At 44.7% G+C, this 19,579-nt stretch overlaps 1 protein-coding gene across 1 annotated transcript in view; it reads right to left on the reverse strand.

The window, feature by feature from the left end:
* LOC120060207 (peroxidasin-like) overlaps window positions 1–19,579 on the reverse strand; it is an 86,159-nt gene that overhangs the window by 43,206 nt on the left and 23,374 nt on the right. The window contains exons 2-4 of the mRNA XM_039009352.1: window positions 16,103–16,174; window positions 14,589–14,660; window positions 2,165–2,236 (exon numbers count right to left, since the gene is read on the reverse strand). Coding sequence (XP_038865280.1) covers window positions 2,165–2,236; window positions 14,589–14,660; window positions 16,103–16,174 — 216 coding nt within the window. The remainder of the gene's footprint in view (window positions 1–2,164; window positions 2,237–14,588; window positions 14,661–16,102; window positions 16,175–19,579) is intronic.

Raw genomic sequence — 19,579 nt, forward strand, 5'->3', positions numbered from 1 at the left:
GTATAGCCCTGTAATCACAGCCAGTTGATGTATGTGAGTCACAAACCAGTGATTTAACATCAAATGTAAACATGTCTAACCTGACAGTTAAAAGACAGTGTAATAGAACAAAGCGTCACAAGACATTTCAAGCACCAAATTGAGACTTATTGTGACAAGGAACTTTTTTTGATATATGTTGAAGAGGAGCAGAAACATGCTTTGTGTACATTTCTACTCATGTTCTGTAGTCTATTTGGCGTTAAATTACTTTTTGGTCACAGATAGGCATGTTCGAATTTAACATATTCAACAACAAGCAAGCCAAAATGCTTGTAAAAATACTCTCATTTAAACAGCAGGGGAGCGAAGGACATTAAATCCGAGACTGGCGGTACTTTAAAGAAATGTTTATTCCCTCCCAACCTAACCTACGGCTTGAATAGCATATTTGAAGACCAACAGAATAGCAGAGGGCCATTAAAGTGGTTCAGAACTTGTCACCCACACATAAGACCCTTCATTACTGTATCAAAACTCAAACCAGCTGCAGGGCAAAGAGCCTGGAGTTTGATTTGGTTTCGCTTCATGAATAGCCATTTGTTCAGTGGCTATGCATGTGGTTATGGAGGGACAAACAGCCACAAGGCTTTTCCCTAGGATCAACCACCACGATAGGGCTTTGAGGGGGAAGATGCATGTTAGCCATTTTTCTTTTGGTGTAGTTTAGACACAAACGGCCTACATGGAGGACATGACTTTGCTAAATATAGTATCCAGTAATATCCACCCTTTTTAGACTGATGTCAGTGTACCTCTATAAGATTGACATATGAAGACAACTTGCTGTGATATATAGCTTCCCAGAAGGTTTAGGGTTAACCAACAACAGTAGTCTCACTGAGCGCAGCCTTTTCCAACAGTTGAAGGACTTGTTCATCTACTATTGGCTGAAAGAAGGCCATTTCAGTTCAATGACATTGGTGGTCTATGTGTGACAATAATCAGATGTGATCCTATATACACGTTTATATACTACTCTGCATGGACAGTTTGCTTTGTTGGAAGTTTTGTATGAGCCGTGGTCATACACTCCTAACGTTCACCGGACACATTTCACACATTATAAAATCGTTACATCAATAAAAAGTTTTTAAATAATAATTGAAATTAATCTATTTTCTGGAATGTTTTGAACATATTCAAGTCATTAAGATGACATGCAATTTGGTAAAGGAGTTATAATGATAGCTTAAGGTCACATTTATATAGATTTTGAGCCACCCTTTCTCATGCTGATACTAAAAGTATGTCTCACAAGCACATGTAATAACAACATGGTGACCTCTACCACTCTGCTTGGGAAATGCGTGGGGGCCCTCTATGAAATAACAGAACTAGTGCATAATACAACTAGATTGACAATCACAACTAAGGTCAAAAGTGAGACAAGTAGTCAGTGTACAGTAGTCCCCACAGAGGATGTAAGACACACAAAGAAGGGCAAGCTGTGCATGGGGCAAGCAGGAGCTGTATCTGTAGTCTGAAGCACATGAAGCCAAGGCCTGCTTGAGTCTGGATCTGCCTAGCTACAGTATGGCTGCGGTAAGGCAGGGCAGGGGGAGAGCAGGGGAGGGGCAGGGCAGGGGCAAGGCAGGCACAGGGCAGGGGCAAGGCAGGGGCAGGCGAGGGGCAGGGCAGGGTTGGGGCAGGGTTGAGTTAGGGCCAGGGTTGGGGCAGGGCAGGGTTGGGGCAGGGCCAGGGCCAGGGTTTAGGCAGGGCCAGGGGCAGAGATGGGGCAGGGCAGGGGCAGGGTTGGGGCAGGGTTAAGGCAGGGCCAGGGGCAGGAGAGGGCTGGGGCATGGTTGGGGCAGAGCTGAGGCAGGGCTGGGGCAGGGCAGGGCTGGTGATCTCATGCTGTAGCTTTACGCATTAGGACCGGGTGACACACATCCGTTGTCGTGACAATGAGACATGCTACTCATGCAGGGGTTCATAAGGTCAGCGCAACATACAAGGGTGAGTGTATACAACGGCATGCATAGTGGCTGTATGACAGTGGTGGCTTGGGGGGTCGCAAGGAGGACGTTTGGACAGACGGACAGATCAGATATGAAGGTGCAGAGGGGAAGGGGAGGAAGAGGTTGAGTAGGAGGAAGAGGAGGACGAGGAGGTGGTCACTTACAGTTGCTCTAGAGAGACAAGTCCCTTAAATGCTTGTCTGTCAATTGATTGGATTTCATTCTTGTACAAATAGCTGAAAGGAAAAATAATCAGTAACATTAGTCAAACACACAGCGGATCAAATGACTTTTCTCTAGTACCTAAGAAAATGACAGAATGTCTTAGTTCAATAGTTACTGTATGACAGTAAAACCAACTTAATGGGATCAATATTTTAAATACTCTGTTTTCACAATACATGAACAATAGCTACAGTATATCACCGCACGGCTGCACCGTTACCTAGATGACAAATGTAAAGCAGCTGATACACAATGTGCAGCAGAGCTGAGCAAAATGTGAGTAATGTTTGAAAAGCACTTCATAAATAAAGTTATTGTTGTTTGTTACAAAAAGAGACTCACAGCTCAAATCACAAAGATGGTCAATGTTGTCAATGTCAATACATAAAAATAAAATGCTCATCATAACTTGCATAACATACATGTACAAAAACACATCACAAAAAGAAAAGTGTGTATGGAAACAAGTCTGAACAGATAGAATATACAGTATGACAGAGGGTCAGTGGGTTCCTCAAAGTTCATTGACGTCTTCCAAAAAATATAACTGGAACACTGTAATGTTCCAGAACATTTAAAGAAAAACATCACATGACATGTCTGTGTTTTCCCTTCCTCTAACATGACAGAGAGATGTGACACTAGAATAGCAATGGCTTAGGGCAATCTTCCCTTTCATCCTCTACTCATCTCCAGTTACTTTACATTGATGGGTAGTTGATGAGAGATTCACATGCTCTCATCAAATATGACGCAATGTGGGCCTATGGAAAAATAAACAGCTCCGCTTCCTCCATCTTCCTCTATCAGGGCTCTCACATCACTCAGAGAGCATATTTTCCTTACTAAACTTTACATGTCAACAAGGATCATGAGGCAAATTGAACATAGATATTGTCAAAGAGCGTTCAACTGAGTAGGCCTACAGTTATTGGTGAAACTAAAAGAATCATGCAGCTCCACAGCCAAAGCACTGTGGACTTGTTGCTGTAACACTACGGAGTCTAGCTGAATGTTTAGCTTATCTTGGTTTACAGGGAGTGTGTGTGGAGAGCTTCAAGTTCCTCGGTGTCCATATCACTAAGGACCTATCATGGTGAAAACACACCCACACAGTCATGAAGAAGGCACGATAACGCCTCTTCCCCTCAGGAGCCTGAAAAGATTTGGCATGGGTCCTCAGATCCTCAAAAACTTATACAGCTGCATCATTGTGAGTATTTTGACTGGCTGCATCACCACTGGTATGGCAGCTGCTTGACTGTAAGGCACTACAGAGGGTAGTGCATACCAGAGGAGGCTGGTGGGGGGAGCTATAGGAGGACAGGCTCATTGTAATGACTGGAATGTAATACATGGAACGGTATCAAACATACAGTACCATTCAAAAGTTTGGACACACCTACTCATTCAAGGGTTTTTCTTTATTTTTACTATTGTCTACATTGTAGAATAATAGTGAAGACATCAATACTATGAAATAACACATATGGAATCATGTAGTAACCAAAAAAAGTGTTAAACAAATCAAAATATATTTTATATTTAAGGTTCTTCAAGGTAGCCACTCTTTGCCTTGATGACAGCTTTGCACACTCTTGGCATTCTCTCAACCAGCTTCATGAGGTAGTCATCTAGAAGGCATTTCAATTAGCAGGTGTGTTTTGTAAAAAGTTATTTTGTGGAATTTCCTTCCTTTCTTAATGTGTTTTAGCCAATCAGTTGTGTTGTGAAATGGCAGGGTTGGTATACAGAAGATAGCCCTATTTGGTAAAATACCAAGTCCATATTATGGCAAGAACAGCTCAGATAAGCAAAGAGAAACGACAGTCCATCATTACTTTAAGACATTAAGGTCAGTCAATCTGGAAAATGTCAAGAACTTTGAGCGTTTCTTTAAGTGCAGTCGCAAAATCCATCAAGCGCTATCATGAAACTGGCTCTCATGAGGACCGCCACAGGAAAGGAAGAACCAGAGTTACCTCTGCTGCAGAAGATAAATTCATTAGAGTTACCAGCCTCAGAAATTGCAGCCAAAATAAATGCTTCACAGAGTTCAAGTAACAGACACTTCTCAACGTCAATTGTTCAATGTTGCGATCCAGAAATACTAGCGAAATGCATAGCACTCAGAATTAAAAAGGTTTTACCAGGTATTGTTCATTCTGATCAGACAAGTTTTTTATATGGACAATACATTGGAGATAATATGCGACAACTACTAGAAATAATAGAACATCATGGAACCTCTAAGAAGCCAGGCCTGGTATTTATAGCGGATTTTGAAAAGGCCTTTGTAAGACTGGATTTTATTTATAAATGCCTGGATTTTTTAAATGTTGGTGATTCTCTTATAAAATGTGTAAAAGTAATGTATAGCAACCCCAGGCGTAAAACAGTAAATAGCAGCTACTTTTCAGAGAGTTTTGAGGATTTAAACAAGGGTGTCCGCCATCACCATATCTATTCATTATGGTCATCAAAATGCTAACTATTAAAATCAGATCAAATAACTGTCACGTTCTGACCATAGTTCTTTTGTGTTTTCTTTGTTTTAGTGTTGGTCAGGACGTGAGCTGAGTGGGCATTCTATGTTGTGTGTCTAGTTTTCCTGTTTCTGTGTTTGGCCTGATATGGTTCCCAATCAGAGGCAGGTGTTAGTCGTTTGTCTCTGATTGGGAGCCATATTTAGGTAGCCTGTTTTGTGTTGGGTTTTGTGGGTGGTTGTCTTCTGTCTTTGTGTCTATGGACCAGATAGGACTGTTTCGGTTTTTTCACATTCGTTGTTTTGTAATTTTGTAGTGTTCACGTTTATCGTCTTTATTAAAACATGTTGAACACTAACCGCGCTGCGCTTTGGTCCTCTCCTTCGTCCACAGAAGAAAGCCGTTACAGAACCACCCACCAAAATAGGACCAAGCAGCGTGGTAACGGGCAGCAGCGGCAGCGGAAGCAGGAGAGGCAGCGATGTCAGGAAAAATGGACTTGGGAGGACGAGTTGGACGGAAAAGGACCCTGGGCAGAGCCAGGGGAATATCGCCGCCCCAAGGCAGAGCTGGAGGCAGCGAAAGCAGAGAGGCGGCATTTTGAGGAGCTAGCTCGGCAGCCGAGTCTGGATTATACAACTTGGGAGGAGATAGACAGGTGGTCGATTGATCCAGAGAGAGTGCCGGAGCCCGCCTGGGATTCGCTGGAGCAGTGCGAGGAGGGATACCGGCGAATGAGGTTAGCACGACGGCGCGGTAGAAAGCCCGAGAAGCAGCCCCAAAAATTTCTTGGGGGGGGCACACGGGAAGTGTAGCTGGGTCAAGTAGGAGACTTGAGCCAGCTCCCCGTGCTTATCGTAAGGAGCAAAGGATGGAATCAGAGCAGTCGGCGAAATTGAGGTATGAGTCGGAGAATGTTGAGGAGTTATTGGACAGATTGGAGGAGAGTGAATGGAGGGGAGATTATGAGACATTCGAGGTGTTGTTGATAAAATTGGAGGAGAGTGAAGAGAGAGAGCTGTTGGTTTGGCGTAGTATGCACGGTATTCGCCCTGAGGAGCGTGTTAGCTGTGTGATGCCACATGTGTCAGTTCCTAGTGCTCATCCTAAGGCATGTGTTAAAGTTCCGGAGCAATTGATGCCAGTACCTTCACAACCTGGAGTGTGCTGTTCCTGCTCCCCGCACTCGCCCAGAGGTGCGTGGTCCCAGCCCAGTACCACCAGTGCCAACACCACGCACCAGGCTTCCTGTGCGTCTCCAGAGCCCTGTACGCACTGTTCCTTCTCCCCGTACTCGCCAAGAGGTGCGTGCCCTCAGCCCGGTACCACCAGTGCCGGTACCACGCACCAGGCTTATAGTGCACCTCGAGAGTCCAGTGTGCCCTGTTCCTGCTCCCCGCACTCGCCCAGTGGTGTGTGTTCCCAGCCCGGTACCACCAGTTCCGGCACCACGCACCAGGCCTAATGTGCGTCTCCAGAGCCCTGTACGCACTGTTCCTTCTCCCCGCACTCGCCCTGAGGTGCGTGCCCTCAGCCCAGTACCACCAGTGCCGGTACCACGCACCAGGCTTATAGTGCGCCTCGAGAGTCCAGTGTGCCCTGTTCCTGCTCCCCGCACTCGCCCAGTGGTGTGTGTACCCAGTCCGGTACCACCAGTTCCGGCACCACGCACCAGGCCTACTGTGCGCCTCAGCAGGCCAGAGTCTGCCGTCTGCCCAGCGCCGCCTGCGCTGCCCGTCTGCCCAGCGCCGCCTGCGCTGCCCGTCTGCCCAGCGCCATCTGAGCTGCCCGTCTGCCCAGCGCCACCTGAGCTGCCCGTCTGCCCAGCGCCAGCTGAGCTGCCCATCTGCCCAGCGCCAGCTGAGCTGCCCGTCTGCCCAGCACCATCTGAGCTGCCCGTTTGCCCAGCGCCGTCTGAGCTGCCCGTCTGCCCAGCGCCATCTGAGCCGCCCGTCTGCCCAGCGCCATCTGAGCCGCCCGTCTGTCCAGCGCCATCTGAGCCGTCCGTCTGTCCTGAGCCGCTAGAGCCGTCCGTCAGTCAGGAGCCGCCAGAGCCGTCCGCCAGTCAGGAGCCGCCAGAGCCGCCCGCCAGTCAGGAGCCGCCAGAGCCGCCCGCCAGTCAGGAGCTGCCAGAGCCGCCCGCCAGTCAGGAGCTGCCAGAGCCGCCCGCCAGTCAGGAGCTGCCAGAGCCGCCCGCCAGTCAGGAGCTGCCCTGCAGTCATGAGCTGTCCTCTGGTCATGAGCTGCCCTTCAGTCATGAGCTGCCCTTCAGTCATGAGCTGCCCTTCAGTCATGAGCTGCCCTTCAGTCATGAGCTGCCATTCAGTCCGGAGCTGCCATTCAGTCCGGAGCTGCCATTCAGTCCTTCGTCCACAGAAGAAAGCCGTTACAATAACAACATTAGAGGATTAGAAATCCAAGGCTTAAAAACAAAGGAGTCAATGTATGCCAATGACTCAAGTTTTATATTAAGTCTGCAAGCTAGATCCCTGCAATGTCTCATTGAAGATCTAGATAACTTTTCTGGACTCTCTGGACTAAAACCTAATTATGATAAGTGTACAATATTACGTATTGGATCTTTAAAAAATACAACTTTTACATTACCCTGCAGTTTACCTATAAAATGGGCTGACGGTGAAGTAGACATTCTTGGTATTCATATCACAAAAGATATAAATGAGCTCTCCACAATGAATTGCAATAAAACTTGTCAAAATAGACAAGATCCTGCAACCATGGAAAGGTAAATACCTGTCTATTTATAGAAAAATTGCCCTGATTAACTCCTTGGTCATATCTCAGTTTACTCACTTACTTATGGAGCTGCCTACTCCTGATGATTTTTTAAATCATATCAGCAAATATTTCGCAATATCTGGGACACTAAACCAGACAAGATAAAGCGTGCCTATTTATATACTGAATATGAATTGGGTGGGTTGAGATTATTAAATATAAAAGCACTAAACCTCTCTCTAAAAGCTTCACTTATTCATGCTTGAACCCTAAATGGTTCTCAAGTAGATTACTAAGAAAAGCTCATCCATTGTTCCAAAATGACCTTTTTGCCTTTGTGCAGATTGCCATGTCTAATTTTCGCCACAATTTAAAATTCTACATTTTTCAAAGTATATATTTTTTTCAAACAAGCATTGCAGAGCTGGCTACAATTTCAATTCCATCCCCCTGAAAAGATAGAACAAATACTACAACAAATATTATGGCTGAACTCAAATGTGCTTCTCAACAAAAGACCTGTATTTATGGGAAAGATGTTGGAAAAGGGTATTTTGTTTTTAAATGATATTGTAAATTGGAATGGTAGAGTTATGTCTTTCATGGAGTTATCAGAATTACAACCAATTGATTCCAGCATTACCACAAAAATGGAGCAGGCAGATGGCAGCAGGAGGAGGTAGGGAACTGGTCTGTCTGCCCAATATAAGGGACCAAAACTGTCAGAGAAATAAAAATAGCATAAATAGGAAAGTATACTAGTTTATTTGAGGACCAGGATGTTGACAGCTGCGCCATACAGATTGCAAAATAGTTGGGAAGAGATTTTTGATTTACCGAGTTGATAAATAAAATTACACAAGATTCAAGACTTCGTGCCTTTCAGCTAAAATTATTATATAGAATTCTTGCCACCAACAAAATGTTGAATATTTGGGGGATATAGTCATTGAAGGATACGGAATCAATAGACCATTTATTTTGGTATTGCCCTCAGGTAGCCTGTTTCTGGTCTCAGGTTCAGGAATGGCTGAAAATGCATAACATTGATCTAAAATTGACCCTAGAAATAGTACTGTTAGGAGATCTGGAGAGACCGGGTCAGTCAATAACTAATATACTAAAACTCTTAGCAAAAGTATCACAATCTGAGGATTACATTCGATTAGATAGATTGAAATTGTATGTTTACATCACAGCATAGTTGAAAGATATATTGTGCATAGAAATTCGAAGAGGTTGGCCAGCAGAGATGGGTGGGATGGGCTGAGGGAATCTGAGGGTTGGGATGTGGAATTGGAGAGAAGTGGGAGTGAAGTTGCTGAGCAGGGGATAGAATGATGGTCAAAGATAAAAGTAAAAAAACAAAAACATAACAAAAAGTAAGTTTGAATGACACTGACGGGTAGTGTTGTTACAGCTAATGCCAATTTGCCTGAGGCTGATGCCGTGCTGGTGTTTGTACACATGCATATACACACACTCTCATTCAAATGCACAAATGTGCACATGCACGGACACACACACATGTAAATAGTGCAATACATGCACTCAAACATATTCAGTTGGCCTTGCTGTTCTGATTTTTGTTGTCCTTGATGTCTTTTGTTTTTTGCATTGTTGTTTTCTGTTTTCCTTTGTCTTTCTCTTTTGTTTATTTTGTTGGTTGTTGGTGCATGGGGGGGATCTTCGGGTGGGGAATGGATTTTTTTCTTCATATTTTTTCTGGGGGTGGACTGTGGGGGGGGGGGGGTCTTGGAGGGCTGGTGACCTGGCGGTTCGGAGCTTGGGCCGGTGGCTGATGGATCGCTGGTTCGGGTCCCTGTTTTTGACCTGGGAGATCTGTCGACATGCCCTTGACATACTGCAAGTTTATTGTATGTTTTAAATATTCAATAAACAATAAATAATACAGAAAAAAGGTTCAGAAGAGACTGTGTGAATTAGGCCTTCATGGTCGAATTGCTGCAAAGAAACCATTACTAAAGGACAGCAATAATAAGAAGAGACTTGCTTGGGCCGAAAAAATACAAGCAATGGACATTAGACCGGTGGAAATCTGTCCTTTGGTCTGATGAGTCCAAATTTGAGATTTTTGCTTCCAGCCGCCGTGTCTTTGTGAGACGCAGAGTAGGTGAATGGATATTCTCTGCATGTGTGATTTCCACCGTGAAGCATGGAGGAGGAGGTGGAATTGTGTGGGGGTGCTTTGCTGGTGACACTGTTGGTGATTTATAGAATTCAAGGCACACAACCAGCCTGGCTACCACAGCATTCTGCACCGAAATACCATCCCATCTGGTTTGCGCTTAGTGGGACTATCATTTGTTTTTCAACAGGACAATGTCCCAACACACCTCCAGGGTGTGTAAGGGCTATTTGACCAAGAAGGAGAGTGATAGAGTGCTGCATCAGATGACCTGGCCTCCACAATCACTGACCTCAACCCAACTGAGATGGTTTGGGATGAGTTGGAACGCAGAGTGAAGGAAAAGCAGCCAACAAGTGCTCAGCATATGTGGGAAGTCCTTAAAGACTTTTGGAAAAACATTCCAGGTGAAGCTGGTTGAGAGAATGCCAAGAGTGTGCAAAGCTGTCATCAAAGCAAAGGGTGGCTACTTTGAAGAACCTCAAATATAAAATATATTTTGATTTGTTTAACACTTTTTTGGTTAAAACATGATTCCATATGTGTTATTTCATAGTTTTGATGTCTTCACTATTATTCTACAATGTAGAAAATAGTACAAATAAAGAAAAACCCTTGAATGAGTAGGTGTGTCCAAACTTTTGATTGGTACTGTATGTAAATCATGTTTGACTCCATTCAATTGCTCCCACCAGCCTCCTCTGGTGCTTAAGAACTAGTACATCCCTGGGGCTGAGCTCCCTGCCATCCAGGACCTCTATACCAGGCGGTGTCAGAGGAAGGCCTTAAAAAATGTCAAAGACTCAAGCCACCCAAGTCATAGACTGTTCTCTCTGCTTCCGCACCAGAGCGCCAAGTCTGGGACCAAAAGTCTCCTGAATAGGGTCTACCTCCAAGTCACAAAACTGCTGAACAGTTAATCAAATGGCTACCCGGACTATTTGCATTGACCTCCTTTCCTTTGCTTTGACTCTCTTGCACTGGACTTGACCCACACACACACACGCACACACACAAACACACACTACATATGCTCACACACACAAAACATACACTCACATACATACGAATGCCAAACACACACACACACACACACACACACACACACACACACACACACACACACACACACACACACACACACACACACACACACACACACACACACACACACACACACACACACACACACACACACACACACACACACACACATAGTCAGCCTTTCACACTCTTCACATACCCTGCTGCTACTCTATTATATATCCTGACTGCCTAGTCACTTCACCCCTACGTACTACATGTACACATTACCTAAACTACCTCATACCCCTACACAGTGACTCTGTACTGGTATTCCCTGTATATAGCCTCGTTATTGTTATTTTAGTGTTACTATTTCCTTTTTTAGCAAATTTCTATTACTTCTTAACTCCGCAATCTTTGGGAAAGGGCTCGCAGGTAAGAATTTCACGATAAAGTCTACACCTGTTGCATTCGTCGCTTGTGACGAATAGAATAGAATTTGATTTGATTCGACTTGATTTGTGTGTGAGAGATTGTGCTGAGGCCTGGAAGTGTGGGGTCTGCGTGGGAAACCGGGTGGATTCGGAAGCTGTGGGGTCAACTCTCAAGGGGAAGAATACTGAGATCTCTTGCTTGAATAACCCCAAAGCTTCTGTGACCTCGTACTCACACAGTTCAATGACAATTCAACTGACCCGCCATTTTGTAAAAAAAGAGGAGGAAGGGAAGCTGCTAAGGTACACAATAGTAGGTTTTGGTAGATAGAAGCTGCTAAGGTACACAATAGTAGATTTTGGTAGACAGAAGCTGCTAAGGTACACAATAGTAGATTTTGGTAGACAGAAGCTGCTAAGGTACACAATAGTAGATTTTGGTAGACAGAAGCTGCTAAGGTACACAATAGTAGATTTTGGTAGACAGAAGCTGCTAAGGTACACAATAGTAGATTTTGGTAGATAGAAGCTGCTAAGGTACACAATAGTAGGTTTTGGTAGATAGAAGCTGCTAAGGTACACAATAGTAGGTTTTGGTAGACAGAAGCTGCTAAGGTACACAATAGTAGATTTTGGTAGACAGAAGCTGCTAAGGTACACAATAGTAGGTTTTGGTAGACAGAAGCTGCTAAGGTACACAATAGTAGGTTTTGGTAGACAGAAGCTGCTAAGGTACACAATAGTAGGTTTTGGTAGACAGAAGGTTCTCTTTGGTAAAAGGAGTAAATTGGTCATCAAAAAGAAAGGAGGACCAAGGCTCTTTTCGTATAATTAATTCAAATGCCTTTATTTGTATGGCATGTTCAATGGAAACAAAGTGCAAAAATGTACGCCATTTTACTCTGACTGTACACCCACACACGTGTTGTGAAACAGAAGGAGAGAGATCTTACTCCTCACCGCCAATTACAAAATACTGAGAAAAACCCAAGGCCTGTAAAGTAATCTCTGTCCTTGACCATCTAATGACATTTCTAACTATGCAACCTGACAAAATTCCAGCCTAAAACTCAATCAGAGCTCCACAGAACAAAAACAACAGCAACAGAAACCACAACAAACCACATCAGGAGATGTGGATTTAGATAAGTGATAAGTAGGGCCCTGAGTACCTCCTGACCATGTGAAGAAACTCTGGTTAGGCTATAGCCTAAAGGAGGTGCGATAGACTAGTGTCCTTCTAGGGGGTGTACATCAAGTTGCCTCACGCTACAGTAATAGGAGATAGGCTCCTGCTCCTATGAGCCGTTCCGGCTGGCACAAGCCAAGACTACCTACTTCTAGATCAAATCAGATGGTCAGAAAAATACTTCTTGCATTAGTCATCATTACCATGAACCATATTCCAGTAACACTAGACCCTTTGACCGAGAGCTAACCCTTAAAGGGGCTGTACAGACTTCTGTTAGGTCATACAGTGGAGGGGGCTTTACTAGGGGCCAAGCGAAAGAGGTACTATCTCCCAGGTTATAAGGGCAGGGTGAGAGGGGCCAAGGGCATAGAAGGACGATCCCCCAGGCTATGGGTTCAGGGTGAGAGGGGCAGGGGGGGAAGAGGGACAATCCCTCAGGAAATGGGTGCAGGGTGAGAGGGGCAGGGCTGAAGGGCTGACAACAGGGGCTGGATCAGTGTGCTGGCCTCAGATTAACTCTGGTTAAAAGGGACAGGGCCTTCTAATTAAAACTAGTCAAAAGTCACGGGAGTCACCCACACTACAGCATGCAGAGAGGAGAGGGATGTGTGTGTGTATATGTGTAGGTATGTGTGTGTGTGTATATGTGTAGGTATGTGTGTGTGTGTATATATGTGTAGGTATGTGTGTGTGTGTATATGTGTAGGTATGTGTGTGTGTGTATATGTGTAGGTATGTGTGTGTATATGTGTATATGTGTAGGTATGTGTGTGTGTGTATATGTGTAGGTATGTGTGTGTGTATATGTGTAGGTATGTGTGTGTGTGTATATGTGTAGGTATGTGTGTGTGTATATGTGTAGGTATGTGTGTGTGTGTATATGTGTAGGTATGTGTGTGTGTGTATATGTGTAGGTATGTGTGTGTGTATATGTGTAGGTATGTGTGTGTGTATATGTGTAGGTATGTGTGTGTGTGTATATGTGTAGGTGTGTGTGTGTGTGTGTGTGTATATGTGTAGGTATGTGTGTGTGTATATGTGTAGGTATGTGTGTGTGTGTATATGTGTAGGTATGTGTGTGTGTATATGTGTAGGTATGTGTGTGTGTGTATATGTGTAGGTATGTGTGTGTGTGTATATGTGTAGGTATGTGTGTGTGTATATGTGTAGGTATGTGTGTGTGTATATGTGTAGGTATGTGTGTGTGTGTATATGTGTAGGTATGTGTGTGTGTGTGTATATGTGTAGGTATGTGTGTGTGTGTATATGTGTAGGTATGTGTGTGTGTGTATGTGTAGGTATGTGTGTGTGTGTATGTGTAGGTATGTGTGTGTGTGACTGACACATCCCCAGCTTTCCCCTCCTCCTCTACAGTAGTTGACCAGCTAGCATCAGAAATATTGTTTGTCTGACATGTTTGAGGTGACTAAGCAGAACTGTGACCATCATATTATCTACAAAAAATTACTTTACAAAACAGATGGTAGCGATGGTAGTTCCGGACATGCTATGCATGCATTCCACAGTATTTTAAATAGAAGTATCTACAATACACACACCAAAGTAGGCCCTGACCTCATTAGTCTGTCTCAAGTTATTCTCATGAATGTATCCATCATCAGGTATGAGTAAAGACAAAGAAATGATCTACAGGACAGCCAACCAAAAAAGTCAGCCTGGTGAGCTGCAGGTCTGAGTTATCTAACCCAGGGCCAAGTAGAGGAGGGGAGGAGAAGGTTCATTGAGGGGAATGCAGGGGGTATATGAGACTGAGTAGGTGGGGAGACTAGAGAGCCAGACATTTCAGACATATGTACCGTATGTGAATGTAAACACAGACATAACTGACAGGCGCTGGGGTTATAATAGGCAGTGACTCACAAACACAAGGACTAAACCATACTGCAGCAACCCAAGGCTATGTGCTGCCTGCCTGCTCCTCAAGCCTACCTCTGTTCTCCTCATTGCCTTCAGGTCACCACATGCAGACAGATAAATTCACAGGATTAGATAATGGGGTTCTTTTTTTGTCTTACTTCATTTCCTGTACCATACTAACACACTTTTTTCTGTTCTGACTAAGCAGTCTAGCAATGTCCAGTTTACAGCCACAGAGTGTGTTTGTGTTTCCAGACACAAGCCCGAGACAGGTTTTGTCATGCTTTATCATCAGCCGACAAGGCGAAGAGTGAAACTTGAACTACAACCTTTTGCCTATTGAGCCTGAAAATGTCACTGTTTCATTGTTTCAATGAAACACTGTTTCAATGAAACCAATCCATCTGTGACTTGACATCCAGAAGAGAATAACATTGACATAAAGGCATAACAACTCACAGATATTTGAGGTTTTCCAGGTCTTCAAAGGCTCCTCTGGGGATCCGTCTGATGTGGTTGTTGTTGAGGAGGCTGTAAAGTCAAGAGAATGGCCATTAATAAAGACCTCCCAGTGGACTATTAGACTTACACAAAGTGAATCTGTGCAGACTAGTAGATACAACTTTAAAGTGGTCCATACTGACATATTGCTGTGTCATGATCTAATGCTAGGCCAATGCCAGTCTAAACACAGTTCAACTTTCAGAGTACATAGTATATGTGAGATCCTTCATCCTTGCCACACTACACTGTGGCTATTCTATGAAGCATCTGGTTTGATTCCTACACACTGTCACAATTTGTCTTGCATTTCTAATGGCTTTCAGGTCTATGGGGTATAATCTAGACAAGGATCAATAATGGCTGTCATAGACTTTCTATAACATAGCAAAATCTTGAGTTGGCGATCCCTTAACTCAATGCACTAGAAACTGGCATTAATGCAAAGAAATACGTTTTGGAAAATAATATGATATGTATAAGCAGAACATTACTTGGGCAAAACATGCCTCCTAAGTCCTCACCTAGCTCTTTTTCCTGAACACATTTGGCCTTTCTACAGAGGGTCCGACATGGAACCCAAAATGGTTCTACCTGGAACCAAAAGGGTTCTACTTGGAAGCAAAAAGGGTTTTCCAGGGGGACAGCCAAAGAACCCTTTTGGAACTCTTTTTTCTAAGTGTAGGTACAGTCTGTCAGAGGCCGAAGCAGAAAAAGACAGGCAGCAGGCCCCTAACTGCAGTCTTTCCTTCACATAAGAGCCAGACATCTATTTCTGTCTGCCTGACAGTCTCCCAGCAGGTTTCAGACACGATGCTATTCTTCAGTCTGTGAGACAGAGATTAAAGCCGTGAAATATGGAACTCCACAGACTACATGGCTAGCAGGTGGTCTGCTACTGTCGGAAAATCTCATCTGAGCTTTCTCTGCTTTGACATTACCTTCCCTACCCTTCATATTCAGAGGCACTAGGCTCATTGTCTGATTCCTGCCACATGGCTGGCTGTAGACTAGCAGGCTGGCAGGGCTGACACATGATAGACGGCTGGGAGATTGAAGGGGAAAAATACATTCCTACCAGATTATGAGGTAACCTACATGTGTGAAACAACAGCAGAATAGAGAGCAAGAATTTGCCACTCGGTGTCCGTGTTTGTGGACTGACTGACTGACTGTACGCAGGATTGCAGGACTTTCCAGGAAAAACTAATGCTGTGATGTGTTTCAGAGTCTTGGGACAAAAGATAGACAAAGAGAACTGGGTGCTTCTGGGAAGAGATGGGGCTTACAGGAGTAGTCGACTCCTGATGAGTGCCGATTGCATTAGTGTATATTTGAACGCTCAGTTTAAACACATTTGCAGTGAGTTCTCCAGGACCAATTCAATTACAATCTCTTCAATTGCTGAGTATGTAGGGTAAAGACGGAGGAGGGAGGAAGGAGGAAGAAGGGAGGAGAGGAGGGAGACTTACAGTGTGTTGAGGTTCTTTAGCCGTCTGAAGGAGCCGGGCTGCAAGTCCTTGATTTTGTTGAACCTCAGGTCTCTATGGAGGGAAAAACAGGAAGAACACAGTCATTAACAACACCGGGGCAATCGAGTCTGTCAAACCAATCATTACCATGACAAATATTTTACTGGATAATGTCTATGAGGAAACAGGCTGGTACAATGAGTACAGTACACCGTACATACATATGTATCCAAATCACTTAGGAATCTCTTAGGAATCACTTTCATTATAAAGGACGAATAATAGCCACATTATTCATATCACAGGAATGCCATTTATCAAGCTTTAACCAGTGGCACATAGGATAGGTTCACTTAACATTTGCCCTAAAGATAACAATTAAGAGAGATGAGGGAGTTTAGTAGCTTATCACTTTACTTGAACCTCTCATTGTAAAGGCTTAGAGACGATATCATGTCATGCCATTAACCACTCACACCCATTATGACAAATGACATCATGATAGGCCTATAACACCTAACTAAAATACTGTGGAATTTAGAGCTAGACGCACGTAATCTAATTCAGTGAAATGTGAACATTTCTAAACAATGAAGTTACGCTTGTGGAACTTAGCCTCTAAGTCATTTAACCTTCAACAAAGAGCAGATAGCCTCGCTGTAAAGGCCAACAACTGTCACGTTCGTCATATGAAGGAGACCAAGGTGCAGCGTGGTATGCGTACATATGACGAACGTGACAGAAGAACCCACCACAAAAGGACCAAGCAGCGTGTTAATGAGGAGCGGACATCCTGTGCCCGGGAAAAAGATGAGTGGAGGACATCCTGGACCTGGGAGGAGGTAATGGCAGGGGACAAGACCCTGCCATGGAAGCAGGTGGAGATAGCGCAGGAGGAACGGCGACGATACAAGGGGACACGGTTAGCACGGAAGCCCGGGGGGCACACGAGGAGATTGGCTGAGTCAGGTTGGAGACCTGAGCCAACTCCTCGTGCTTACCATGGGGAGCGTGTGACTGGTCAGACACCGTGTTATGCAGTGATGCGCACGGTGTCTCCAGTTCGCATTCATAGCCCAGTGCGCTCTATTCCAGCTCCTCGCATTTGCCGGGCTAGAATGGGCATCCAGCCAGGACGGATGGTGCCGGCCCAGCGCTCCTGGTCTCCAGTACACCTCCTTGGACCAGGATATCCTGCGCCGGTTCTGCGTACTGTGTCTTCGGTGCGTCTGCACAGCCCAGTGCATCCTGTGCTAGCGCCCTGCACTTGCCGGGCTCAAGTGAGCATCCAGCCAGGATGCATTGTGCCAGCTCTACGCTCCAGATCTCCAGTGCGCCTCCACAGTCCAGTACGTCCTGTGCCTCCTCTCCGCACTCGCTCTGAGATGCGTGTCATCAGCCCGGTACCACCAGTTCCGGCACCACGCATCAGGCCTCCAGTGCGTTTCCACAGTCCAGTACGGCCTGTGCCTCTTCCCCGCACTCGCCCTGAGGTGCGTGTCCTCAGCCCGGTACCACCAGTTCCGGCACCACGCATCAGGCCTCCAGTGCGCTTCCACAGTCCAGTACGGCCTGTGCCTCTTCCCCGCACTCGCCCTGAGGTGCGTGTCCTCAGCCCAGTACCCAGTCCAGAGCTTCCGGCAACAGTTCCCAGTCCAGAGCTTCCGGCAACAGTACCCAGTCCAGAGCTTCCGGCGACAGTACCCAGTCCAGAGCTTCCAGCGACAGTACCCAGTCTAGAGCTTCCGGCGACAGTACCCAGTCTACTGTCACGCCCTGACCTGAGATATCTCTGTTTTCTTTATATTTTGGTTAGGTCAGGGTGTGACTAGGGTCGGTACGCTAGTTTTTGTATTGTCTAGGGTTTTTTGTATGTCTAGGGTTTTTGTAGGTCTAGGTGATTTGTATGTCTATGGTGGCCTGTTATGGTTCCCAATCAGAGGCAGCTGTTTATCGTTGTCTCTGATTGGGGATCATATTTAGGTAGCCATTTCCCTTTGGTGTTTGTGGGATCTTGTTCTATGTTTAGTTGCCTGTCTGCACTATTCGTATAATGGTTCGTTTTGTTATTTTGTTAGTTTGTTCAGTGTTTCATTCTTTTAATCCTTATAACGAACGTGACAACAACAAAGACCATAACAACTACAGTCCGCAAGCCTCTGACCCAACATGGCTTGCTGAGAACTAGGAGACATAGTCCAGCCACACTAACAATGTCAAGACAAGACAGTGTTGGAGTCACAACACAGATAGGCTTTATCTCAGTGGTTAGGAGAGGGAATCCTAGATCAACCACCCTGCTACCCAGATTCAACTATAAACAATAGAATTCACTCTCATCAGCTACTCTGGACTGACCTTAACATTCACTGACTGACTCCAGGTCACAATACGCTAACAGAGAGATACCAGTTAGACTTTGGCCAGACAGTGTCAAGTGATTCCAATGATGATTCCTGTAAGTGTTGCTGAGTGGGTAACTGGGAGTAAAGTCAAGGGTTTGGGATAGAATATGCTGATAAAGGATTTGAAGAATTCAAATTGTATTTCTACTACGTCAGTAAAGATGTGTGTTCTGTGTCTACTCTCTTTCACCTTTGTTGACGTGGTGTTCTCTATGACAGTCTACTTTTCAGCGCATGGGTTCTTATTCACTTTCTGGTCTGTATTTGCTTTGTATTAATGTTGCCTAGTTACCACATGCACAACAGTCACTGAGGGCCAAATCATAAAAACTGGACATTCCAGAATGTCTTACTTTCTCATGTTTCTGTGAAAATGTCAGCCAAAAAACAAAGCCACCTGATTTCATAGCACGTGAAATGTTTATTGTTCACTCACTCTGTAAAACTCCTGCATGTGGATCCAACTATAGAGCTCAGCTTTTTATATACTCACATCCCTTCATATAGGAACTTCAACAAAGGCTGAGTGCACCACTGGTTAGAGCAGGAAGAGCAGGAAGCCAGCTGAGCACCAGTCACTGTCTGTATCAATATCAGAAACACTGCTCTGATATCCTACCATCTACAGGCCCCAACCTCAACAGAAGTTAAGTTACATAACATTGTTTAATTTGGAAACGTGAGAATTTAGTGGCAAATTATTTCTGTGTCTATTGTGTTCTTTTAGTCATATTTCAAACTCCATAGAATAAGAAATGCAAGCATAACGGACCACATCAAACCCAAAACAGCTGTACTTTTCAACAGCTGTACTCTCCTTCCTGATAAAATACAACAGCTGTACTCTCCTTCCTGACAAAATACAACAGATGCAGTAGAATATGAGGGTGAAAAATATTTTTCCATTCTATGAATTCACACTGTAGCAACAAAGCTGGTGTTTATAGATGGAAGATAACTGTTGGTGAAGTTGTGTGCCCTGAAGGGGAGACCCATCTCTTCATTCAAAGACTCATGGACACTCTTACTGACAGTTGTCCTGCTTTGCGTGATGTGTTGTTGTCTCTACCTT

This window comes from Salvelinus namaycush, chromosome 15, assembly GCF_016432855.1.
Source record: "Salvelinus namaycush isolate Seneca chromosome 15, SaNama_1.0, whole genome shotgun sequence".
Taxonomy (NCBI): domain Eukaryota; kingdom Metazoa; phylum Chordata; class Actinopteri; order Salmoniformes; family Salmonidae; genus Salvelinus; species Salvelinus namaycush.